Source organism: Dromaius novaehollandiae, chromosome 22 (assembly GCF_036370855.1).
Source record: "Dromaius novaehollandiae isolate bDroNov1 chromosome 22, bDroNov1.hap1, whole genome shotgun sequence".
NCBI lineage: Eukaryota > Metazoa > Chordata > Aves > Casuariiformes > Dromaiidae > Dromaius > Dromaius novaehollandiae.
The window spans coordinates 11710576-11737271 of record NC_088119.1 but is presented as its reverse complement, the minus strand read 5'-3'; the positions used below and the strand labels follow the sequence as shown (position 1 = coordinate 11737271).

General features: G+C 38.8%; 3 protein-coding genes across 7 annotated transcripts in view; 1 reads left to right on the top strand and 2 right to left on the bottom strand.

Annotated features, from left to right (window-relative positions):
* Window positions 1–22682, top strand: part of MPP3 (MAGUK p55 scaffold protein 3) — a 36593-nt gene extending 13911 nt beyond the window's left edge. For 3 of the 5 annotated variants that reach the window (XM_064524837.1, XM_026113579.2, XM_026113578.2), the window contains 9 exons: window positions 580–644; window positions 1842–1862; window positions 3443–3484; window positions 3885–4049; window positions 4675–4755; window positions 6231–6324; window positions 7136–7244; window positions 8116–8238; window positions 9178–22682. In XM_064524837.1, the coding sequence (XP_064380907.1) occupies window positions 580–644; window positions 1842–1862; window positions 3443–3484; window positions 3885–4049; window positions 4675–4755; window positions 6231–6324; window positions 7136–7244; window positions 8116–8238; window positions 9178–9360 (883 nt within the window). In that variant the 3' untranslated portion in view covers window positions 9361–22682. The remainder of the gene's footprint in view (window positions 1–579; window positions 645–1841; window positions 1863–3442; window positions 3485–3884; window positions 4050–4674; window positions 4756–6230; window positions 6325–7135; window positions 7245–8115; window positions 8239–9177) is intronic. The other 2 variants (XM_064524835.1, XM_064524836.1) reach the window with 2 other exon arrangements.
* Window positions 4963–17018, bottom strand: CFAP97D1 (CFAP97 domain containing 1). The gene is made up of 5 exons (XM_064524853.1): window positions 16908–17018; window positions 16721–16791; window positions 16143–16261; window positions 14638–14761; window positions 4963–12541 (listed from the first exon to the last, which is right to left on the bottom strand). Exons 1-5 carry the CDS (start codon window positions 16990–16992, stop codon window positions 12482–12484), a joined length of 459 nt encoding a protein of 152 aa, XP_064380923.1. The 5' UTR covers window positions 16993–17018; the 3' UTR covers window positions 4963–12481.
* On the bottom strand, window positions 17836–26696 carry LOC112991236 (ras-related protein Rab-18-B-like). The gene is made up of 7 exons (XM_026113583.2): window positions 26454–26696; window positions 26327–26382; window positions 26007–26068; window positions 23661–23733; window positions 22562–22680; window positions 21471–21537; window positions 17836–20600 (listed from the first exon to the last, which is right to left on the bottom strand). The coding sequence occupies exons 1-7, from the start codon at window positions 26516–26518 to the stop codon at window positions 20425–20427; spliced, it is 618 nt and encodes a 205-aa protein (XP_025969368.1). The 5' UTR covers window positions 26519–26696; the 3' UTR covers window positions 17836–20424.

Below are 26696 nucleotides of genomic sequence, written 5' to 3'. Positions count from 1 at the left end.
AGGTTAATGACTGTATGTTAAAAAGAATACAGTGTGGAACTTGTTAGCTTAAGGCACAGCACAAAAAATATCTGCTTCCTGTCCAAGCTTTATCATGTTTTTCTACAGGAAATGTCTTAGTTAAGGCATTGATTCTGCTTAATGCTTGATAAGAAGTGCTAGAGCAAGCATCCACCATGTTACTTGTACACCCAGATTTTCAGAGATGCTCTTTGAATTACTAAAGCTTACCTGCAATAAGCAGAGCAATGATTTTTCTAGGCCACATTCAATTAGAATTGAAAAGAGCAAGACTGACTTTGAAAGTGATTCAAACTGCAGGACACAAAATCTTAATTTTCATGCTCTCCCAGAGCTGGGGCTGAGTTTAATTTGCCGATTAATGGTGTATTTCTGTTCACTCACTTCTGAGATGTGTGATGCACAACATGTTAAACTTCCCCCATTCTAGTTCCATCAGAGATTTATTATACTTTTTCAAGGAGAAGCACTGTTTCTTTCTTCATTTTCAATGCTATATGTATAAATTCTTTATAATTCTGAGCTTATGTTGCTAAAATGTAATTATTTTCTATTTAGACGACTGAGTTACAGAAGAACTGTAGGCACTCTGCAGAATGCCAAAACTGTGAAGAAGCCACTGTGTAAGTCTGTTCTGTTCCTTCAGTGATGCCTTAGTTGGTATCAACTTCTCAGTAATTTCCTGTGATTTTTAGTAATGATGTGTTTAATTATTTTCTGTTGTGGTTTATTTTGCTTGGATACAAGCTGTCACATGGGAGGATTTGGTTTTGAGTTCTCTCCAGTGTTGCTAGTGCCCAGTAGTTTAAAAACATGACTGTCTCCTCTCCTCCTGAGGTCTTACACATTTTTTAGTGGCTTTAAATTTTGTTAGTTGTGTTCAACTAGTTTTCAACAGTTTGAAACGTTATAGCTGCAAAAGAAACCCAGCGCACACATCTTGGAACTCTTGCATAAGTGCATGATAATGGCTCTAAGTCTATATGAAAATAAGTTGGAGCTTTGAGGAAGATAGAGCTGGCAATACCATCTGCAGTGCAGGCTACAGAAAGACTTCAGCTTTACTGTCCCATTTCTTAGTGTCACAGAGCTGCACTTAGGTAGACTTTAAAGCAATTCCTGTTTACAGCCCCAAAGCCTCTGTCAGTGAATGATTCACAAAAAAATTGCTACTTGGGATGTAATCAATAGTCAGTGATGCAAGGCAGAAGACAGATACTGTATTGACCCAGAGTATAATGTTATTGTTGCTCTTGGGTACTTCAGCACAGCTCTTACTGCTGTGTGGGAGAGCCATGTGACTATGTGAAGCCACACTTTGTGCCAGCAGTGTCACCTTCAAGTTGAATAGCGATATTGCCTGTAGACTAGGATGCTGGAAATGTTCTAACTTCAGTGGTGTAAGTGAACTTCTGACCCCAGTGTGCTTCGCATATCTCATGAGAAGATACAGGTATTTTTCCACTACAAAGAGGAAGGATGATGCTCAACCTAATCGTAAAATAGCATTACTAATTTACAGGAAGCATTTCCAAATTAGTTTCCATTGCCCTCAGTGATAGGAGCCATATAATGAGGATTTCTACTTAGGCTTTTAGTCAGACATTCTCAGAGAAGACAATTAAGCAGGTAACTGGTTTTAATACTAAATTTTAAGAAAAGGTCATTGATCAGTTGATCACGGCTTAATTTTTTTTAAGATATACTAGCCTGATAAGCAGATCAGACCAGAAGATCCTTCCTTTCCGTTCACTGTAATTTTACTCGTTCATTTACCAGTCTTTTAATCATATCAACTCTATCTTTTATGCTAACTGCAGATGATCAGTCTTCTGATAAAGGTAGGTAGTCTTCCTGTCTGTATGTAAACAAGCAATGCATTTTCATAAATGTTTGGTAAGCCCCGAAGACATGGTAAATATAGCTTGCTCCTACAGCAGTTTCTTCCTTAGGTATTATTTAAACAAATGTAATTTGGACTGATGACCTATGTAATAATTACTCCCCAGTTTACTCCATATTTAAGATAAATGGTTTGTGTCTTCTGATACGCAATTCCTGTATGCATTTACATGTTCTGTAAGTTTCTGAGTGAGATTTATAGAGTTGCAAGTTAAATGCAGTAGTTGTAAAAGAAATATGGGTTTTCACCTTTGGAGTAACTATATCAATCTTTATTGATTTTTTTCACTGTTAATTTGGACTGTTTGCTGTATTGTTTTCATTACAAGTGACTGTGTTAGGTTCATGCAGTTTATATGTCATGATATCATGCGTCTTTCCAAAACCAGGCAGTTACTAATGAATCTACATGCTGTTATTTTTTTCACATTACACATGTACTTCTAGAAAATAATATGCCAAGTATTAGTATCGCATCAACTTTGGTGAAAGCACAAATCGTATTCTATAATTAGCTGTCTGTGACTGGTATACCCTAAGGAAGCAGGAATGTGAGACTAAAGCCTATCTTCAACAAGAGAAAACAGCTCTGGTCTTAGCTGTGAATAGGAGGAGTTATTACTACTGTTATCTTCTGTTACTGTAAGCATAATGTTTTACTATTACACATTGGCACAGATGGAAGAGAAGACCAAATATGTATTAGTTACCTGCATGCAGTTATTCAGAATAAGACAAGAATCTCTCTCTGCATTGGTACATTTTGTTATTTAAAGGGTTAAGCTGCATATATTTTTGCCTCAGTTAGCCTTGTCCCAGAACCATACACCTCCTTTTTAAAATGAGTAGAACTCTGTGGATATTGCAGGGCACGGGTGCCTAAATTCTAACAAAGCAAGTAATGCTCTTTCAGGAAGCATGAGAACTCAGTATTTACCGCAGGATTTCAGTATGGTGTTTTGCATACTTTTAGGAGCTTTGGGGTAGGTGGTGCATCTCAATTTATTAATTTATTACATGGCCATGCATATGATAGAGATTTGATGCTTTTTCACTTACATTTTTAATAAAGAATGGAATAGAAATGATAATTTAACTTAGTCAAAATGAAGACATTTACAGCTTGTATTTCAGTCATCTTTGATTTCCCTTTTTTCAAGCCCAGATGACACTGGAATGTCAGAACAGACAATATCCTTATATAACCCTATCTGCTTGTAAAGTCATACATTAAAAATAGAGCCCTGTGATTGAGGAGTCTTTTTTCTTTCTTTACTTAGTCTGAAAACTATACTTTTAACAGTAAGCAATGGATGCTGAAGAGCATGAGTTTTGGAAACCATAAATACTGAGACATAAAATTGTACTGTGCAATATTGATTTGTTTTTTTTTAATGTAAACCAGTAGCCAAGGCAAATAATTTTTGTGTCAGTATTTGTAGCAGGCACTGTGTAAAATACCCATCTCTTTCTCTCTCTTCCTGCCTCCCTCTCTCTTTCTCATGTTCTTTATTTACAGAGGACTGTGACTGTGAAGGATATTTCAACGGGCAGTACATAGGTGAGAAACCAAAACCACTTCCTCTTCCCCTTAAAAAAATGCCATTGGAAAAAAAAAGGTAAAACTAGTTTCTTTTCATTAGAGTTAATTTCATATAAATTCATAAACTAGATTATCTCTGTGCAAGGGTGTAGTGGACATAGCCAATGCTTGGCAATTCAGGATAACTTGAGCTTTTTTTTAGATTGGGTACTTTGTTTTCCATCTGATATGCAAATGAAAATAATGGCCACATCAGTTTTTTGTAGACTAGATTAGCATATGTTCATTGATTTGATTATTAAAAAAAGAATTCTGAGAGCAACTCATAATGAAAGACAGGGTAAGTTCTAGCTGAAGGAGCTCAAAAGTTTAGGTAAGGGGAGACATAGTATAATGTATCTTACATTTTCCTCTACAGCTGGCTTACGCAGGAGCTTTAGATTAAGTCGTAAAGAGAAGGAGAACAATCAAAATGAAGCAAAGCAAGCAGAGCAGGCAGACACAGCAGAGCTGCTAACATATGAAGAAGTCACTAAATATCAACAGCAGCCGGGTGAACAGCAGAGATTGGTTGTTTTGATTGGTAAAATACACAATTTATTTGAAATTTATAACACATCTCCCTCTTCCCTTCCTTACCTCCACCCCAAGGGGCTTACTTTGACTACTTTTTTAAAAGATATTTCTTTTTTGGTCAGCATTTGTTCTCTTCTTTTAATTGATAATCCTAAAAAGAAAAAAATCCTTCCAAAAATTATGATGCAGGACCATCTGTAATTTCTCTGGTTTATTTTCTATTGATGTTCAGTTCTCACTCAATGATGACCATACTTATGCTGTAAGAACATCTGATGAAAAGGTAGATGTTAGAATTACTCTATGTAGTTTTAATTCTGTGAGCTTGGCAACTTTATGTTTAGCCCATTTCCCAAGATGCCTTAGAAATTAATGGTATTCCAGAAAACTAACTGCTAAGATTACAGATTTTCTGACATAGTGCCTGATACATGTTTTTCCAACAACTGGATTCAATTTGCTCCTAATGATGTTCTTCAAATTAGAATGGGGCAGGCCATGAAGTCCCTGTGTACAGGTTTCTTCAAGCTTACTCCCGTATCATAAATTGTTTGTGTGAAGTTTATTTTATTCATTCTCTTTGCAGTATTTCTTTCCCCACAGAAACCCGTCAGTCAGTTCTGTTTTATTAGGTTGTTTGGGGGCCAAATTAAATGAGCTCAAGCAGAAGGTTGTGTCAGAGAACCCGCAGGAGTATGGTGTTGCAGTTCCACGTAAGTAAAATTTATTGACAGTTGTGTGTCACCACTTTATTCCACAAATTCTGTTTCATAGTATAGTGCTAGCTGCATTGATGAATGGTTGTTTGTTTCCACTGTTGATTCTATGCATATTTCGGAAGTAGTTCAAAATATTTTCTCATTGTCACATACTGTGTTTGCCTTTCTTAATAGTTGAGTAGATGATTAAATAACTTGGCATGCATGCACCCAGAATTTTATTAACATAATTGATTTTTTGCATTACATTTTCCAAAGTGAACAGATTGCATTTTCTCAATGTCCATTAAAAAAAAGAGAAACTGAATACAGAAAAAAAAATTAGACTGTAAGTTGCAAAAAGAACCCAGTGTGAAAAAGAAATATCTCAAGATTTAGCCAGAACAATACAGTCTTCATTATATTTATTTAAAAAGGAATGATTTTTCTTCAGAATATCCTACCAATTAAAGTAAAAAAAAAAAATCTAGACAGCCATAAACCAAAACAAAATTTTTACAAGATTTTGAATTGTTGATTAGCATATCTATTATGTTCTTACCTGCAAGTCACATTGATGCAGGAATTAATGGTTCTGTTGTGTGGGTTTGTAACTAGTGTCATAATTACTGAATTTTTTTCTGGGTTATTTTCTAAAAAATGATTAAAGACATAAAAATCCATTGGTATTTGTATCCCCCAACAAGCCACTTTTGCAATCCAAAAAATTAACACTGAGGGCATTGTTGATGTGTTATTTAGCACTTCCAGGAAAAGGCTGCTAGGTAGATGTTTGGTCTGTTGGCAGTAGAACTGATAAAGATAATTTTCAGTTGAATTTAAACATGCACACAAAAAAAGAGCAGACATCATTTTTATGGGCAAGCATAGATTTGTATAATGATCACCAAAGTCTCGGTTACAGTGACCACAAATACTAAAAGGAATCACAACATCAAAGGTAAATGGTGTTATAATTATGTAAGTTTCTCAGGAATGTGGGAATATTATTGAGGGTAAAAGAAGCGCTCCAAGCCTTTTGGCAACAAATCAAGCTGTTCTCCCACATTAGCAGGGAATGAATGAAGCTTCAATGAGGAGAATGCAATTTTGTGTGCTCTCCCCTCTGCCCCCATTGCTTCTTCTCATTCCAAATAGTTAAATAACAGAAATATTTATAGCTTGTTTTCAGAAGAGAGATTATTTACTGTAGAATTTATTCAACCACTTCTGCCAGTTTGAGAAATACATGTCCAAATTTTTGTGTTATTGCACCCTAGGGAGCAAATGCTTCTGTTTTGGTCTTGAATTTTAAAGATTGAGTTTAAAAGAATGAGAGAGTTTCATTTATATTTTATATTGGTTTGAATTTACCACTGTATGATTACCTTGTTTGGGGACATGAAAATGTGACTGGATTTAAACAGGGAAAATATAGTTGTTTGCAAAGGCTGATTTGTCTCCCATGTCTTGCTTCTAATCTCTTCTAGATACAACCAGGTCAAAGAAAAGTCATGAGAAGGAGGGAGTAGAATACAATTTTGTGTCTAAGCAATCATTTGAGACAGATGTCCAACAAAACAAGTGAGTTAATTCTAAAATACTCTATAATTGACTATTTCAAAAATATTGCTTGTTAAATTTTACATCATGTGGATACCAAAATCAAACATAAAGTTGGACAAGCCATATGAGAAGGATTCAGTTTTCCTAATTAAACCTCTTTATTCAGCCTGGACTGTTAGTGCAAACCCAGAATTTTAGTAAGGAGCAATTTAGAAACCACATAGGACCGATAGGAGGAAGAAAAGTTGGAATTCAACCCTGCATGTCATAACTAGTATGATTTGTCAGAATTGAGTCTAGCAAAAGTAAGAGATATTTATTTGGGCCTGCTTATTCTCAGTCTAATATTATGGGAAATATTAACAAGTTTTATTCATAAGTCCAATTTAAAGTGTCCTGTAGAGTGAATCCAGGGATATAAAAGAATTTCTGTAAAATCTAGTGTGTTTTCTAAAAGTATGGATTTTTTCAATTGAATCAAGTCTCCCAGAATCTAAAAGAATCAAAGTCCTTACTAGCTTTGTTCTACTCTCTGTGAAAAACATCCTCTTTCTTCTATTAGGTTTGGACATCAGTCAACTGAATTAATGCAGCTTCTTCCCCTGTTTGTCAATAGCACTCATTACCTGTTAGTGATAATGTGAAGATGACTGTTGTTATTAAGGAACCAGAAAGAAAAAAAAAAACCTACTTTCCTTACTTTTTTTTTTTTTTTTTTACTCCCCCCGCCCCCGGTATTAGAATACTGTGGTTTGGGGAAGTAGCTGTCAAGTGTTGCAAGTTCGATTTTTCTTTGTGGACAGCATTTAAAAATGTATTAACTTTTTAGATTTGTGGAACATGGAGAATACAAAGAAAATCTGTACGGCACAAGTCTGGAGGCAATCCGGTCCGTGATGGCCAAAAAGAAGGTTTGTTTGGTGGATGTGGTACCTGAAGTAAGTTCTAATGTTTGGTAGATTATTTTAAGGAAAACAAATATTTCTTATGGGGCTCTCAGCCTAGGCTAACTAATGTGCCCACCATTTGTGGGTACTTACTCTGCCAAGAGCAACAATGCTGTCAGAATGTGTGTTCCTAACAGGTGGCCTCATTGCAGACTAAACAGAGTAGGACTCTTCAAAAAGCAATGCAGCGTGTAGAATTCTTAGATGCCTGAGAAGAGACGTTATCAGTTCTCACTGAGGGGGTTATCTGTTGCTCTAGGGGAAATGTGCATAACCATCCTCGCCTGCTGAAGGCACAGAGGGAATGTTTACGGTACGGATGGGACTTCCATTCTTTTTCCTTTTTGTTGCTTCAAAATCGTTATTAGAGTTGTAACTGGTGCCGGTATGCCTGCTCTCATCTCCTCCATACTAGGAATTAATCTTGAAATCTTGACTTGGATACGGTGAATGGGATACATAAGGACGTTTAACATTGCTTAAAATGAATTCCAGGTTTGCATTTTCCTGTGTTTGGCCTCTTATGAGGAGCAAACAGTAACTTGCCTAGGAAGCCACATTTTTATCCTTTTCTGTCTCTTTGCCATGTCCCCAATCCTGGGATCGCAATGCAAAGCAAGGTGTGTTGCAGTTAGACCTTGCCTCCAGGAAGCTCACATACTCTTGTAAGGTAGCTGGGAAACTGACACTAATCTTTCTTTTGAAGAGCAAAAGGTTACTGTGCTCAGATGTATTGTATCGTACACAGGACTTCACGCTGGAGTGTGCACAGGTGAAACTGTTGAACCCAGCTTGTGCAGATCACTGACATTCCATGCAGTGATCTAAAAGACAGGGCATGACAAAAACCATCTGTTCGCAGGCAGTGAAGCACCTGAGGACTCCTGAGTTTAAGCCTTATGTTATCTTTGTGAAGCCTCTCATTCCAGAGAAGAAAAAGCATGCTCTAAAATCTCCTGTGTCAGAAGAACTCTCAACCCCCCTTGTAAGTATCATAACCTTAATCTCTACTTTTCAGACATGAAAGAAGTACTTGGGATAGTATTGCTGTCGCGGAAGAGCTAGTCTTACGTGACAGTGAGGGAGTCAGGGTGGACCTCCAGCCTTTCAGTCGGAACTTCAGAATGAGATTTTTTGACTCCCCTTAAAGTTAGCTACGTAAGTAACATGAGGCAGAGTGCACATCTTCCCTGTAGAGCTGTGTGCATCACTCAAGGGCAGAGCAGAGGAAGCTGCTACTGAACTCAGATAAAGTAATAATCATTTTATTTTGTCAATAAGCAGCCATATCAAACAGCCAAGGCAGCCACCTGTTCCTGATACCTGCATAGTGACACCCATCCAGCCTGTTAGGCAGTGATGCAATAGATAACACACAAAACCAGCATGTGCACATCCTACAGACCTAAGCCAGCTGGAAATTGGTGATGTGTAGATGTAAACTGAAATACTGACAGTGCATAATGCCCTTATTTTGGGTAACCTAAAACTTTGAATTTATACATACAGAACTTTGTTCTCCTGATAAGTTTTCACTTAAGCCCTTAAACATTACTGAACTTGGGGACACTGTGTCCAATGTTACTTTTCTATATTTTGAAAAGTATGATTTCCAGATGTTATGTTAGGCAACATCTGACTTCATAAAATGCAGTGTCATAATCTTACTTCCCTTTTGGAATGTTTTCTCCACCTCCCTAACTGCTCTTCTGTTCTTGAAACAACCTACCAATTTCGCACTGTAGCATACAGCTGATTAATCTCAATTGTAAGATCTTAACTACCCTTTCCCAGTGGTAGCAGCTTTTGTTTCATTTCTTTTCAAAGTAATGATTTAGGATGCTAGCATAGTACTCAAAAATACTAGTAAGTAATTAAAAAGCTGTACTGCAAATTTAGTATCATCTTCTCATGTGTTGATCAGCAGGATGAAGAACAGCAGGAAATTATTAATTCAGCAGCATTCATTGAAGAGCAGTATGGCCATTTAATTGACACTATACTGGTGAAAGAAGATCTCCAGAGTGCATGTAATCAGCTGAAAACTGTGCTAGAGACACTAAACAAGGATTCATTTTGGGTGCCAGTCAACTGGGTTAGGTCATAGCCAGTTACCGTCTGCTTAAAGGACGGACTGAATAAGTGTCTTGTAAATATGTGAATTATAAAAGGGAAACGTCATTCACTTCAAAGCTGCCATTCTAACTAGAAAATAACATATAGAAACTGTATTAGAAGAACTAAACAAAGTAAGTCAGAAGCAGACACTGCCTTCCTGAATCAGAATTTTTTGTGGTAGCTGTCATTCAAAACTGAACACTCAGTCTAAACAGATTAGTAAAAGATTTGGAGTGACTTTTAGACTGTAAGTGATGCATTTTGTAAGGTAAAACTTCACAGAGGGTCCCACACTTTCAAAGCATTTAAGCAGTGCCTGGACCCTAACAATCTGGAATTCTCAGCCTCTGGCCAAATAGTACTGTGTGGCTAGAGTTAAGGCATCCCAAACTAGGTACTTTTCAGGGATCAGTCTACCTACAGAACAAGCTACTTAAACTAGGTGGGAGGGATATCCTTTGGAGAGTGCTTACACCATTTCAGCTGCTTAGAAATTCAGCTGGCTGAAAGGTCAGCAAGACATGTTTCCCTTCTCAGAATCATTAGTTGCAAATCCTTTCCAATTAGGAACCAAACTAGGTCAGCTATGTAAGTTGTATATATTTTAGCAGCTGAAAGAGGGGGGGTTCTCAATGCCCATCCCACATTTCCCAGGGCTTCTGGTTGTCTTGCACGGGTAGTCTGCTCATCCATAGCTTATGCCCACTTTCCCAGTCTCTTCCTGCTGACACAGGCCAAACATTAAGCAACCTGTGAACACACCTGTGTGACTATCCATCTCATAATAAACTGGAGATGTTCTTTTGCCTACGTGAAAATTACTCTATGTGACTTGAGACAGGCCTTCAAGAAGCTTCTTATCCGCAAGGCACCGTTAGAAATGCCACCTGATGGGATACTAGACGGACACCAACATAGCAGCTCCAAAGAGGGCACTAAAATGAGGATACTATGTATCTGAGCTACAGCACCAAATCTTCATCCTTACAGCAGTTACAGATGCCTTTGTTTCAACTCTGGTGAAGGGTTCCAGAGTATGTAGTAGGCCACATCAAGTCCTGAAGAGGAAATCTTAACAGTTACAGGATTTTGCAGATATTTCAGAAGACTTGAATATGCAGGATTTTTAGGCAGGTATAAATAAGAAAATGCAGAGATACAGTTCTGAAAGCGCCTATGCTTTAAAAGTCATTGTTTGATAGATTTATGAGTATTGTGCAGGTCTACATTAGATAAAATCAGTTGCTGTTTTCCTTTGCCTACTGAATTGTAATCTTTCATACTTGCTCTGCCCTTTAATAACATCTTCTAATGCACCAATCCCATTCTTTGCATTTTAACACTATCATATAATTCTTGTTCCAGCACATTCACTAAAACTAAGAACACTTCATATTAAAAAGCACGTTTCTTATATGCCAGTGTCACTGACTCTACGCTAAGTCTTCTCAGCCCCAAAAGTTGTGTAGGACAGTCGCCCATATCTGTCTTCACCAAAAAGCTCTACCCTGGCAACTTTCATGTGTCTTCCTGACTATCGGTGTTCAGGTTCCCATTCATGCAAGAATAGCACCATTCACAAGCAGATAGCTGCTCTGGCTTTTCAGAGCAGATACACCACAAGACCAGTGGCCTCTCAGCAAGTGTACAAGGACTCCTTCATATGCTGATTGCCCATCAGCTCTGTTGTCACATCGCTCCTGTCTTGGCCCAGCACAGCCATCAAGGGTAAGTGGCTAACAAAAGAAACTCACTGGCCAAATGAATTTTGTGACAGATGTACCTTTATCCTATGAACAATAGAGAGTAATACTTTAAAAACTATTTCAAATGAACGTTTCAAATGAAGTAGCCTTACGAAAATATCAAATAGGCAGAGATGCCTTTGTATAAATTGACTGATGTTGCCATAGATATCTATTACACATTACAAACAGCTTTTTTAGTCTGCAAGACATAAGCATTTGTAGGGGATATAGATAAAATTATTTAAGGGTCAGAATTCACTCAAAGATTACTATCCAACCACTTAAAAAATTCCAAAGGACTAGCAATAAATAAATAGTTTGCGAGCTTTATGATCTAACATAGTCTAATGGGGAACTATTAAGAGAAGCAAGGCAAATGAAATACACAGGTATAATTGAAGTTACAGTAACTGAAAACTTAAGATGTTAACATGTAATATTGCTGTTAAAACTGAACTGGAATAGTATTGGTTAAATAATCTTCTAAACTGTGTGCAGGTAGCAAATTCTAGATGAATGAACATTCACCTTGGTGTTAAGTTGTGGCACTGTCAGAAACGTTTGGTTTCTAGATGCAGGGTTTTTTCTAGGTTCAAGGTAAAGAATGGTGAGAGGATAGGTATATATATGTTAAAGTTTGAGGGTAGCTAAGATGAGCATTACTTGCAGGGGAAGAAAAAAACACATTGAATGCTCCTATTTATTCTAAAATCCTAGCAAAAGAGTATGCAGCAGATAGCTAACGTTATCAGAACAAGACTGATTCTGACAAGATTTTGAGTCCCTGCTGTTAGTCGTGCCTGGTATATTCTCCTGCAATTAGAGCAAAAAAAGGTGAGAAGAGATTATAAAGAAAAACAGAATGCAAATGTACTCTTAATTCAAAGCCCTGCTTTGTGAGTAGTCCCAAGTCATAGCAAACCAAACCTCCTCTCCCTTATCCCTCTCCCTCCCTTGCTCACACTTACAAATTAATGTAGTCTTTCATATTTCTTTCTGTGATTGATAGTATCAGAGGATGAACCTTGGTTAATGTCTGCACTGCCTGAAATTTTCAGGCAGTCTTCTGTCCGTATACTGACCATATCTGAAACTGCTTCCCTTTTGAAACTTAAGGTGTGTACAGTACAGCCAAGGAACATTTCAGTCAATGAGACCAAACGTACATTCAGGTGGTTTTGAAGAATCATTTTCTCCAGCCAAATTTGCAATAGAATTAAGATGACAACTTCCTATAAAATATATCACTTTTCATATGATCATGAAATGCACACAGATTAGATCCCTGATATCTCAAACAGCTTCTCATGTGACATGTGCATTGCTTTATAAAATTAAACCTTCTGAGGTAAAACAGCATACCTAGTTCTCTTGCGAGGTGATAAGGTATCGTGTCGTATTCCGTATGAAGTGCCCAGTGTTCTGCCATAAAAAGAAAAAAATGCCATGGATTTTGTCATTGAGACTAATTAGGCATTACAAGAAAACTGTTATGACTGTAATTAATAGAAGTACACTATCTAATTTTCATCCTTTTTTACCTTCTCTTGCATATCCCCTTCTCTTTGTATGCCAATGATTGATTAGTGTTCTTAGTCCAGTCTCCTGTAGATTACTTACTCAATTCAGCAGTCAGTAGTTATGCAGTGCCGAGTTGGCCATAGGCTTTAGGAATTTCAGTTTCTGAGACCTTGAGTTACAGTGTCTTCATCCTAATTGTCAGAGGTTCCAAGTCCCAGAATGCTAGCAGAATGAGTTAGCAGTATAGTGCTATCTTCACCTTTTAGCACCAAGCAAACATGACTAGTCTGTGGCCATCGACTGTAATCAGAGAGTTAACTAATGTGGTTTTTTTAAGCTTACTTGGAGCATGATACGCCTCATGGAACAAGTGTGGCCATGGTCATTGCCACAGAGCAACCAGAGGAAGTAGTATGTTTAAAAGTATACCGACCTGCTGCACAGGGTCATGGCATTCTGAAATGTTCTTAGTGTGGTTAGGGGAAATGAACAAATCCTGGGTTCTGCTTGAATCACTTAAACTTCACAGGACAGAAGTGTGAGGCACTAAAGGCATTTGGTCATCAGGGTTCACATCAGCTTCTTCAACTAAGGTCAAATAAAACCACTGGCAGTCCAAAAAAACTTCCAGTAATTGAATTGTCCAAAATGGGCTCAGAAATTAAGTTTAAAATACAAAAACTAAGCTAGTACAGTTACTGTGTAAAAATTAGTAGCATGTCTTCAACATTTTTGCTTCTGAGATGCTATGCTTGTTCTTGCATGTGTAAAGCTGTAACTTCAAACTGAAGAGTGAGTGAGAGGAGTTTAATTCCATTTACAGGAAAGTTATTCTTATCTTTTCAGAATAGAAAACTAGCATGCACTTTCACGGAAGCATGAAGGAGAAAATCCATACACAAGGCTATTCATTAACATGGACTGTATGCTCTTCTTCTACCTCCTGCCTGAAAATGTGCCCTAAATTATCATACAGATTATTGATACACAATATTTTAATTATTAGGTATCATTACTTTTTATAACAAATATTAACTGCGCTTTTTTTTCCACTGAAGCCAGCTTAGTTTTTCTCTAGAATGGGATAAGAAGTATATAAGTTCAAATAATGCCCACCTTCAGGTGCTTTTTAAAACAAGCTATCCAAGATGCATCACATTAGTATTTTACTCCATTTAAAAATACCTAAAATTTGTTTTACTTCTTCAGATAGCATAGAAAAACTTGTTGCAGAGAACCTGAGGAGGAATGAGGGGAATATGGTGCACAGCTCTAAAGATGCTTTGCCTTACAGTTGTCATCGCTAATTGAGCAAAACCCACTGTAAATTGTCTCGTAGTAAAAAAGACTGCAATTATAAAAACCTGTGAGCTTCTCATATTCTTAATTAGCAAGTTGAAGAAGCATAAGAAACCTGGCTAGATTTCAGTGGCTTCATAAACTTCCAGTAAAATTTGACTGGAGTTGTTATTGAAATTAGGTTCCATTTCTGTAAAGTGAAAGCAAGGCTCTCCTTTTGATGATCTTTATATAAAGAGACAGAACCTTGCATTTATTATTCTACTGTACCTGAAATTAATATTTTTGCTTGTGCACACGTAGGCAACATGAAAATTAAGGTTCGAATGTAATATAATGGCACACTTTTCTTTATACTAAAATATTGGCAATATTCATTGAGAATACCAGAATAAAATTCAACTTCAGAAAGGCAGCCATTACCACTAAGACTACCCATCCTTTTTATATATAGGCAGCTCTTCAACCCAGATTTCTAACATAATTTTGTTTTAGGAAATGCTCCCTTTTCTAATTACCTAATATTTTCTGATTATTTTCTGATTTATTACGGTACAATTTTTTCTAGTTCAGTAATACAGACAGCTAAGTTGCTGCCATTTTAAAGACATCCCCACAGTATTAAACTCTTCCCATATGTTTTCCTTAGTTTGAAGGTATAAAGGAATAAGGTACTAAACAAAAATTAATGTACGTGCCTGCCAACCGGTCTCAGACTTCTTATGATCATAAGTAGGCTTACGGTCAACAAGCCTCTTCAGAACACCTTGGTTTTCCACAGTGATCTTCACTATTTCCCGGTTCTGCTTGTCTCTATTTGAACTACAACCAAAAATGAATGAAAATAATTTTTATTTTGGAAAAAAATCAATTTTCAGCACTTTCTTGTTAATGCAATCACATTTGTAAGGCAAATGTCAGACAGGTTGAACAAACTCATTCCTCCCCTCCCTCCCAGCAACACCCCCTACCCCAAATGGTGCCTTTCAGTGAATCTTGCAGAGGTTGGCTTTGGTCAACATTTCTGTAACAGCAGGACAATGACTGAATCTTTATTGCGGCTCATTGTCATACCCTGTCCCTACACAGTTCTCTCTTAATTCAGACTTACGTTACATAATTTCAGTTAATGTATTACAGTTTTCAGAACTGCAGGTACCTCCAAATAGGTAAAGCAATCTCATGTACAAAGATCTAAGAGAATAGCTGTATGCGGCAAGAAAGCAGCAACAGAACAGCTGTTAGGAATAGGCAAGGGAAGACAATGATAATACTTTGCTACTTGGCAAAAGAATATGTACCACATGTGCAGACTCTTTCAGTGCAAATATATGTGCAAGTATACAAATAGAAACCGGAAACAGCCTCACTGTCTTGCCCTAGATGGCTGTTGTAAAAAGGAATTGAGTGCGCGTGTGGGGAGGAACCGCAATGACAATGTTTGGAATTGCAGTCCATGCATTCAAGCAGTTCAGGAAAAAAACTAGGAAAACTGAGGCTGGCAAAAAAAAAGAGGAGGAAAGCTAGTGAAATCCCTACCAAGGAGCAATAATTCCAGTGTCTGGATAGTAAAGGAAGATGGGAAGCATGAATCTGTGAAAAATGACAGTGGCTAGAGGAAGTTTATGAAGAAGAAAGAATGCAACACAAAAGCATCTTAGTAGACACATTTTGTGGTTCACTGAGTGTTTGTTGCAGGGAGGGGGGCGTATGTGTGTGAGAGAGATGGACGGACATGTCCAAAGAGTCACATTTTGCACAAAGAACAGACTAAGGGCAGAACTCCGTAGGATACTGTGGCAGACAGGGCTGCAGAGAACTCGAGGATGAGAATGCAGTTGGGTTCCAAAATAAATGCAGAGAATAAACTTTCACTTAAAAGGGATTTAACTCTTGAGCAGATGGGGTAGGAAGGTACTGCCACCTGATAAATGCTAATTTAGCTTCCCTGTTATTTATAACCCCTTTTCAAGCAGAAATATTTCACCTCCAGGAGCTCCTCTGGGAGTATAATTTTGCCTGGGGCAGTGCAGCCTTGAAGAACAATTCAGAGTGGAAATTAAAGGCTGACAGCTATAGTTCTGTTTTTTGTAAACTGTGAGTCCCTCCCCTAAAACTGCATGGCACCCTTCCTACACAGATGCGTACACGCACAGGAACTGCAGCATTGTGCGTTCCTGGAACAAATGGTAGTACCAGCTACCTCCTCCGAAAGCGCTCGTTCCAGCAGTCCACTTTCCCTGTCCCTCGGTGTATCTCAGCTAGCCTCTCCAAGAGCTTCTTATTATCTCTTTCAATTTGGCCAATTCGCTTTTGATCCTCCTGTGCCAGAGATTCCAAGTTTGTAATGTGCTTTATATTTTTCCTCATGAAAATCTTTACTGGGCTGGCCCTCACAGTTGTTATGCTGCCCATATTCATTGCCTGCATATATTTTACACATGGACATACATATAAAAAAATTTTAAAAATCCCCTTACTTCTGCTCTCAACCATTTCCAAAATCACTATGTTCTTGTTTTATCACTGCTTCCTTGTTTTCCTTCTCCCACTGCTCTCCATTTATCTATGTATATAAACAAACTAACAAGATACAAAAGCAGGATTACATTCAAAAAAAATTTTTTTCTGTCCTTAGCCTTTTTTGTTTATTTTGTGACTCTCAAAGGCTGAAGAAAGCCCCCTGCTCTACATTTACCTGAAGACTTTCCTGCTACTTGAGGCATTATTATTAGGGGCAAGGGTGGGGGAGAACCACACAGTTAAAAAGTTATCAAGTACCTGAATCTTGCTTGGGTTAAAATGTTGGTGGGTCTGTGCATGTGGGGGCTTATTATCCACACGAAATCTTGCTTAAAGAGAAAAAAAAAAAAGCTGTATGTGGGGAAAAAAAAAAAAAAGTCTTATGACACTACTGAGCCCCAAATCCCTTCACCCAGCTTTTCCTTTGTCAGCATCCCCCACATACCATGAAACAGCTTTTGCTGAGGAAAAGCACTACAGGGCTGCATTCTTCCTGGACGCAGTGAAAACAGAAACAATATTTCAGGCATGCAGTGACAGTAAGGCGAGTACTCATTTCAGCACTACAGAACAGGATCCTACTTTTCAGTAACATTTTCTTACTTACACGCCAACCAAGTCATACTGTGCCTAAACTGACAATAAGTGAACTGCAATGTGGTTTAGGGGTTTTCTGTCCACAAAAGCACAAGCTTGAACCAAAATCTTCGCTTCATCTCCTGTATCAGTTTTAGCTCATGTTTCATCAGGAAGTCAAATTCATTTGAAAATAGACAGCATTCCACAAGTCTGCTTACTGACATTAATTAGCATATGGTCTTAGAACATTTAGTTGTAAGGAGGACTTGCATTTCCCAGCAGGATGTCTACAAATGTTTCATTATGATCTCAGCTCCCATTTTTCTACTTTTGTTTAATTTATAGTTTCTGAGATGCTCATCTAGTAGTTTTTCAGTAAAAAAATATCAGCTTCGTGTTAAAAAAAAAAACTATTAACTGAAATGTAGGGGTGCTATAATTTAAAAAAACACATACCAAATTCTAGCTTGTTCTTGTGAATCAAGTAGCAGCACACAGCTTGCTCTTTATGGCAGCTCTTTGCTTGCAACTGGCAACTATGACAGGATAGGCTAGATACTGCACACTGCCCATCTTTGCTTTTCTAACCTCCACTATTGAGGAAGATAAACCCTATTACAAATCTGACTGGCAGGATCACTGAAAATTGCCACAGATACTGCTGCTATGACATCAGAAGCCAGTACATGCCACAGGGAAAGTCCTGTGAGCATGAACAGATTGCTCTGGCAAAATTAGACCACCAGAAGGTACCTTTTTCATTACATATAAGTATCCTGCAACAGGAACAGAAATGCTTGATTTCACATTTTATTTTGTAAATCTGGAACTCTATAGAGATGTTTCTTGTAGCTACTAATAGGAATGATTATGAATATATTACATTACTACTTTCAGACCTGGCTATGTTCAGAACTGAATGAAAGACCCATTGATTTAGCTTGTTTCCCTCAGAAATCACTATGGTCATCGCTATAAACCAAACAAATCCATAAACTAATCAAGATGGGTTTTGTTTTGTTTTTCCCCCCAACTACAAGCAGAGGGAGCATCCATCGAGTAGGAGTGCATTCACAGCAAACTGAAGCCCAGTATGAAGGAAAATGATGTTCCTTTTAAAGGGGCAGCCAGCTGTTTAATATTCAAAAAATAAGCCACTCTTAAAAATGAGGCCATACTGCCCTTCTAAGGCAGGCAGATACCTGTTGCAGCAAAGACCAGCTAAGCAGTTTTGCCCACATTCAACAGACAGCAACGGAACATGTAGTCTTCTCTTCAGTCGCCTCCTTATTCCCAGCAGACACACAGAAAAAAGTCGCTGCCTTTGTGACAGGATCAGTGCAGAAGAGTCACATGTGTCATGAGAACAAAGCACAAGCAAAGAGCAGAGAATGCACTAGGACCATTACATGGCCTGGTGATCAGAAGTCAGTCATCTCCACCTTCTCATGACTCTTCTTCCTGGCCTGTCTACCTGGCTTTATGTTTTTGTTAGTTGCCACGGCTTACCAGCTTCTCAATTTGACTTCCTAGTTTTATTTACTTGTGTCCAGGCTCTCCGTTTTTCACATTTATACCTGAGGACTCCAGACAATCTTGTATTATGACATGCTCACATTTTGCATATGAACGCTCAGTAGCTTAAAACTCCATACCCTCTGTGAGCTGTATGCAGTGCGCCTATCTAGATGCTGTAGGTCACACCAGCAGAAACTGCTTTCTCGTTTATTCTCTGACAAGCGGATATGAATAGACATTACTGCAAAGGGACACTTTATATACTGAAACCAATATGGAGATGTAAGGAGCAGTCTTTCTGTAGACTGTAAGTAGATACGTTTCCACAGCATCTGCTAAGAACATTAAAAGCCATTATAAGATCCGACAACATCTTCCTCAGACTAAGATTTCAGCAGAGGGAAATGCACAGGAATGATATTGCAGCCACATAGCCACTTACGTCCATTGCAAGACAAACAGAAATGGATGCAAAAATCTAATACATCAGGTATTTCTATACAAGTACTCTAGTGGCAGTGATGTGCGCACGTGCACACACACGCACATACTTTTCACATATGAAAGCAGCTCCAAGAAGAACAAATTTGTGGAAAACAAGCTAGAATAGCTCCAAAATGAGGTAGAAGTTTATACTTGTTTTAAGCCTTCTGTGTTGTAGTAGCACCCATGACAAGTCACTGGTGTTATTCAGGAAAGCACTCCTATTACTACTTTAAATTACCTTTATAGCTATGAATCATCAAATTATATAACCTAAGACAGACAAGTCAGAACAAAGAAGTTAGTTTATGTCCTGTAACAAAAGAGTGTCTTTGGATCTGTTGCTTGTTTACAAGCGCTTCAGTTTATGTTTTTAATGTTGTCCCCAGAATTCAAGTACTTTTAAAGCATTACAAGCAGCCAACCAGAAGTCTTCTAGAAGCATTATTGCCAAGACGTGACTCTAAGATAGCATCTTCCATGACTCAAAGTCTGTTTTCAAGAAAAGGCAGTGAGTTTAGGGGGGAAAAAAAGGAAAGAAGGCAGCTAGCTAGCAGAACTTCATAACTGAATAGGCAATTAAGAATCTCTTTCCAGTGGAAAAATCTTCCACCACCAGCTGGCTTTATTTTAACCCTAGTTTTAGTCCTGCAATTGCTCAATGAGAGCAGGAACACGAGTTTGCAGAGAGCTCTGTTAACAACAGCAAGGACCACACTGTAAACTGGCCCAAAATGATGACTCCAGATCACCAGTGATCCTCAGTACAAGTTATTTAAGAGGAACAAGGGATAAACCTACAACATCCTTCACAGGCAAGTCTATTTTTCCCCTTGCAGAATGTTATGAGAATATGTTTATTCACTAGAACTCTGAAATTAAGTAGTAACTCAACTTTCTCTCTGGGGACATATAGCAATTTTCACTGCTTAAAAGCATCTGGAATAGGAAAATAATGTCATTGCTCACAACTCCTGACAATTACATTCACAGGAACTTGGCTGCCTAGGAGCCTCCCATGCCATTGTGGGGAAGAGAAGCTTTTCAGTAAAGTTCCAGAGTGGAACACTGCCTTATTTTATGGTAAAGTGGGAATTTCAGAACATGCATATGTTAAATGTCGAACAGCAAAAGTATTAACTCTCACTATAAATCATAGTGCTTCTTGGAGAAAATTTGATAGTTACCAGAAAATCATTATATTGATACCTGAAGATATCAGTTGTGCACAAGGGAAGGAGAAACTGTATTTTGTTAATGATTTTGTTTTTGACAGGCCACACAAATTGTGTAGATCCAAACCAGAAACTGTCTAGTGCCTCGAATCCATTAATATATTTTTAGAAGTCCACTCTGTTCAGACAGAACAGACACCTGTAGGTTTAAGCAAGTGGACAGTATGCACCACATAAATTTTTCTCCTGCTGTGTTGAAGACTCCATCAGCCGTACTCCCCGCTTCTCTGCACTTTTATCCCAAAGACCTGGTGTCTGCAGAATCTTAATGACAAGCTCCTCAAAGGCATGTTGGACTCCATCCTGTGTCTTGGCACTAGTTTCTACAGAGAGGAGAGAAAAAAAAGTTTATGTTTTGTTTTATTTGCAGAGAGTATTCCTCTTTGTAAACAGCTATTTTGGAAAACAGACAGAAGATACTGTAATGTATAAACAACTGAACTTCATCTCCTTTCTCCTTCAGAGGCATGCCTAATTGCGATAAACAGAAACACATCCCATCAGTCTGAAGCATCTCCTTTTTCCATCTAGAAAAATTCCACTATCCCCTTTTCTCTCCACAGTAGTAAACAGAAATTTTTCTCAGGTTGTGGTAACAAATCTACAAAAGGATTAATCCAGAAATAAGTCAGAAAACAAAGAATGCAGAATATACACATTCACTCCACTTCCTTCTCCAAATCTTATCAAGAGGCTTCACCTGTACGTGCCTCTTGTTTTCAATACAGTTTTTTCCATCTTTGCTAGCTTTGTCTTCACACTGTACATTTTATCGTTGGTCTAGCCATATTGTTTTTTATGTAGCTGCAACAGAAACCCAGGAGTGAAAAAGATTACCCGAGGTCTTTACTGATATCAGTCAGGAGGAAGATTCCACTCTTCAGGGCTCTGAATTAAAAAAGTCCTAACAAGGCTAATAATTTCAAAAGAATATAAAAATCCATGCCTACACAGTACATGCAATAAATCTCACTTTCAGAAAAAAAAGTATTCCCAACTGCAGTCAGCACACAGCATCTTTGAAAAAAATTAAGATCTGTATCCATGCATATGGAACTGATGCAGCAAAAGGAATCCATGTTCATTAGCTATAAAAATCAACCTGAAATGCAATTATACACTTAATCCATTCATGCTCAGCAATACCAAAATAAATATATAAATATAAATGTTTTTGGCAAAGACTAACATACCTATAAAAAGCAGTGAGCGTTTCCTAGCAAACTGGAGTCCTTCTCTTCTCTCTACTTCACGATCAGGCTGCAAGGATGAATGGAGAACATGACTAAAATAAGCTATACTTGCCAGTTTTAAGAACTCCCTGGAAAAGCAGCACTGCAAACCTGAAGTTTTGCTGGAGAGATAGAGAGCGGGAAAAAAAAAAATCTGTAAAACCATGTGGTAGTCAGTCAGTGACTGAATTTTTCCTTTGTGCTCTATAGTCAGTTATTGGTGTTAGAACCAGTGGAGGGGATCAAAGTGAACAATAGCAACATCGAATCACCAGGAATGTGCTGCTGCCTTCTGAACCAACTGGAAGGGAGGAAGGTGTATGCCAAGAAGGAGGCTGCCATAGTCAAATGGCTCGAGATGTACATCAAAGATGCTTGAGAAGTGAGAGATTTGAAAAAGGACAGAGAAGGATAACACCACCAAAATCTCAAAACAAAAGCAGTACCAACTACTTGACATATGCATGCAGCCAGATAAACACCATTCAGCTAGGTCGGGATAGCCGCACTGGAAACCTCTTGTAGTCAACCAAGACTGAAATACATCATCTCACCATGAAACAGGCATTTCGGATGCTTCAAGCCATCCCAGAAACGCTCAGAGAGCAATGCATCTAGTGTCCACACAGACACACACTCTAATAGCCATCTCAAGGTAAGAGCAGAATTCTTCCTCCTCCTCCCCCCATCTGTTGAAAACACATGGTCTGCTCAAAAAGAAGTTGTTATGTTGTTGCACTGCAGTTAACTTCACTGGCATTTATCTTCAGCAGCTTAGGCAGAACATTTTGCTATCTTCTTTTAAGACAATTTCTCTCTCATTAATTGCATCTTTCTGGGACAGTTTCCATTAAATTCTTAAGAAGATCTGCTTCTAAAATGAGGTAGTAAATGAAGAAGATGGAGCCTGCTCCACCTGGCTCCCTCAGTTACAGAACATATCACCACCTTACATAATAGAAGTGTAACTTTCAGAGCTTATCTCATGTTTATGCTCCGTTATGACTGAGTATTCAGTGGAAGCATGTAAGATGATGCATTGCCAAACTGACCTTATCAGTTTTATTGCCAACTAACATCTTCACAATGTTGCTTCTGGTGGTGTACGTTTCCAGCTCATTCAGCCAGCTCTCTAGTCCTGTGAAAGTGTCTTTTCTTGTAACATCATACACTGGTGACAGAGGAAAAGGAGCTTAACAGCTGTAAAGTCTTGATCAACGTTTACTTCATTATGGCAGAACTCAGTTCCTACTATTTTTATTGCCTCAAATGAAAAGCAGTATTAGGGAACTATAGATAGATGCATCAACCATATGGTCTTCCCAGAGTTGGAACACATCGGCTGCGTTCACATGAAGTCACTAGGGATTACAGAACATGAGCATCTGTGTGATACATCTGTGATGGGAAAAACCAACTTAACAGCTGAGATCTTAAACATGCTGCTAGATCTGAAAAGGGCCACAAAAAGTTTTGAAATAATTATTCTGTTATCTCATTTAAAGCATAAATACATGTATGCACTACTGTTAAAAACAGGGATTCTTAATATCAGTAAAAAGGGACTTTTGGTCACTAGCAACTTCATAACCACATGCACATAATCACTAAGGTTAAATAAAGCTGCAGGCTGCATCATAGTCACAAAGAACACTTTGTACAGCAGATTATTCAGTCTTTACCGTCCCCTGAGAATGAGAATCCTATTTTTTTGTCTAATTGATGTTGTTGCACAGAATGGGACTAGCCATCCATTACTTGTGCTACAAACCTCATGTTTCATAGGAATTACATCAATATTGTTTCTGGAAAAAAAAAAAAGAATAGGGGGAAAAAAACAAATTTGAAAACTGATTTGTCTTATGACCAGAAACTTGCCAAAGTAATTAGAATAAAGCTGATAATTCATCTACTCAATGGTTTTCAGTGCGATATCTACATATTTTTAAATTTAGAATATTTTGAAGACACACTTATGTCCTGCCAATAAATTCTGCACACTTAATGTTTGAGCTAGTGATGCTGAAGCACTGTAAAAAAACATAGTAATTGTTCCTCTGAAGTTCTCAATTTCCTCTGAGACTTACATTTACTTAGTAATAAAGACTTCACATTTTTTGTAACCATGTTTCTCTTCCATATACCTCCTACCTAAAACAACCCCTTGAGCTCCTCGGTAATAACTGGGAGTCAGTGTTCTAAAGCGCTCTTGTCCTGCTGTGTCCTACAGGGGAAAAACCAAAGACATTTAGAACAAAAAAGGTAATTTAAATTACGAGACATAAGCTAAACAAAATTAACATTTTTCTGATCAGTAAGGACGTGTAAAAGCATAAGACAACAGAGTGAGGGCAGCAGCCAGAAAACATTAGCAGCATAACAGGAAATGGATAAAAGGGGCAGAAAAACATGGAAAGGACTTCATTAAAAGACCAAGTGATAAGCACGGACTTCTGTACCAGGAGTAAGACAACAAAGTCGATGGGATTTAAGAAAAATACACCAGAGACTCTCACTGCAAGCCAAGCAGCTGCATTTAGTCAGTTAGCAGTTAGCTGAACTGAACGAAGTAAGGAATCAGGTATTCCCAGTGACAGACACTGCAAGAAAGGAGAAATACAGTGGTTCTAAAATCTACCATTGCTCATCCACAGCAGGAAAGGGGAGTCTAGTTAGTAAGAATTATTTCAAGGCTGCTGAGATGCCAAGCAGATGAGAAATTTAACATCAGTAATTTTGTTCAATTATTACTGCAGTATGTCATATTCACTCTCATGAAGCTTCCCAATAGCTCCTAGAGTGCAACGTGAAATTCAAAATCCCCCAGAATGAACAAGAAAGAGGCAAAGGAATTGCACAGAGATCATTTTTACAAGAAATTCTCTCTTTATTTAAATATACGCACAGATTACAATAGATAGACTAACAGCTATGTTATCATTTATTTCCTCTATCTTTGTTAAAAAAAAAATAGAATTGGAAATACACACACTTAATTCATGTCATCCTTACTAAGCAGATTGTACTCTTAGGTACCCGCACACACTAGAATAATAAGTAGAAGCCTCTCTTTCACCTTGACACTCTGTACATGCATTTAAGTTTTTATTTCACATAGTGCAATTGCACTAGTTTTTTTTTATCCTAATTAGCACTATCTCCTGAAGCTGTTAGACTACAGCAAAAGTGCCTTTTCCAGCTATTCAACTTGTGCAGGTTCTGGCCTTGCTTTTGATTTCACAGCAAGGAGACACACCCCTGTGTGATTATGAGACCAAATATTTATTCGTTACTCTCAGCAGAGCTGCTGCTTTGTGTGCAGCTTGTTCAGAATACAAGCAATATGTATATTAACTAGAGCAACTGTGACTTTATCACTCTTGCTCTGCATTCTGTACTCAAAGCATCAGATGGAAAACAAAAAAATAATACAAGTTTTGGCATTTATGTTGCCTGCACTAATATCAGCCTAAGATACATTTGTGCCTTCCTTCTAATAATCCAATTACTGACTTCAAAATATTGTGTTCTTTCTCAGATACCCATGACCACATGCATAAAAACTCTTCCTTCTGAGGCTCAGTCTCCTTCATTCCATTTGGGAGAATTAAAAGAATTTTCCTAGTCACATTCCTCCCCCAAACTCTCTCTACAGCATGAATGCTTTCTCTGTACACTTTCCATCTTAGTTCTGTTCTCCTCTCTCAAATCTGTTTTGATAGACGTGACATCTAAAGACAAAAGAAACACTGTAGGTATTTTAGAACACGATTATATCCATAGTTATAATATAAGTCTTCTGCTATGGTGTAGAGTGAAAGCTTTAATAATAAATAATCCTGGATACACAGCTGCAATCTAGTTTCCCAGTTTCCATGTGTTATATTGCTATAACATAGCACCTGGAAATTCATGCAAATTCTCAAGTCTTCTGGAAAATCTGGCCCTTCAATAGATCACAGAATACATTTTTGTTTTCTTTGTTTTAACTAAACTATCTAGAGTGTTTCTGGTTTGGCACACACAGAATTGGCCGCACAGCCCCTGAAGGAGATCATGCAACTTAGTTCCCTGAAGCTCTCTCCTCTGTGCCTTTTCTCTCTGTTATTTTCTCAACATGTGTGTTGTCTGTCTTGGGAACACTTCTGGGTCATACAGGCATGAAAGACATGCCCTTCTCGCAAGGCGACATCTTCTCAAGTCTAAGACCTCAAAGAGGATTTCAGAAACCCAGATGTGTAACTGCAGGAATGAGCAGTCAGGATCCCTACGAGAATTCAGGAAAGCCCTCAAATCACAACAATGAAACATTTAGGAATTTTTTGAAAGAGTTTTGCCTACCACTCCTGCTTGTAAAGTCATGAAAGGCACTCACCCTACGCACATTTGGTCAGAAGTGCACAACCTCAACGTGTAACAGACTTTCTTAACAAGGGAAAAAAAAAAAAAAAGCAGCACACTCTTGAGATTTCTTTATCTGTCCAGAACTAAACCTACCCATATTGCGAGCTGTACTGTGTGGCCATCTACCACCATTTTCTTCACTTTAAAATCAACACCTATGACACGAGAAGGGAAGGAATATCACAACGCGCACGCCAAGGGACTGCCTCGACACCTGCAGCCCGCTGCTCCCCCTCACAGCCCGCTCCCGCCTGCTCCCCCTCACAGCCCGCTCCCGCCCGCCCCCCCCTCACAGCCCGCTCCCGCCAAGCACTGGCCCGAACCCTGCTCCCCGCTCCACTTGTCTCTCGCCGGCGGGACCCAGCCAAGAGCCAGCCGAAGCCCCCAGCTCGGGGCCGGGCGGCCGCACTCACCGATAGTGGGCTTCAGGCACGGCTCAAAGGCGCCCTCGGTGAACCTCAGCAGGAGGCTGCGGGAGAAGAGAGCAGCCGTCAGCCCGGCGCGGAGCGCGCCCCGCCCGCGCGGCCCGCGCCGCCGCACCTGGACTTCCCCACAGCGCTGTCCCCAACCAGGAGCAGCTTCACGGTGAGGCCCGCCGAGTCCATGCCCCGCGCTGCGCGGGGCCGGGGCCGGGGCCGGGGCCGCCCCGCCCGCTGCCGAGGGAAGCTGCGTAGCCCTCCGAGTCAGGCAGATCGGAGCAGCCCGGACCGCCGCACGACCGCGAGGAAACTGCCGCCGCTCCGTGCCGCGGCCCGGCGAGCGTCGCCGGCGGAACCAGCTGAG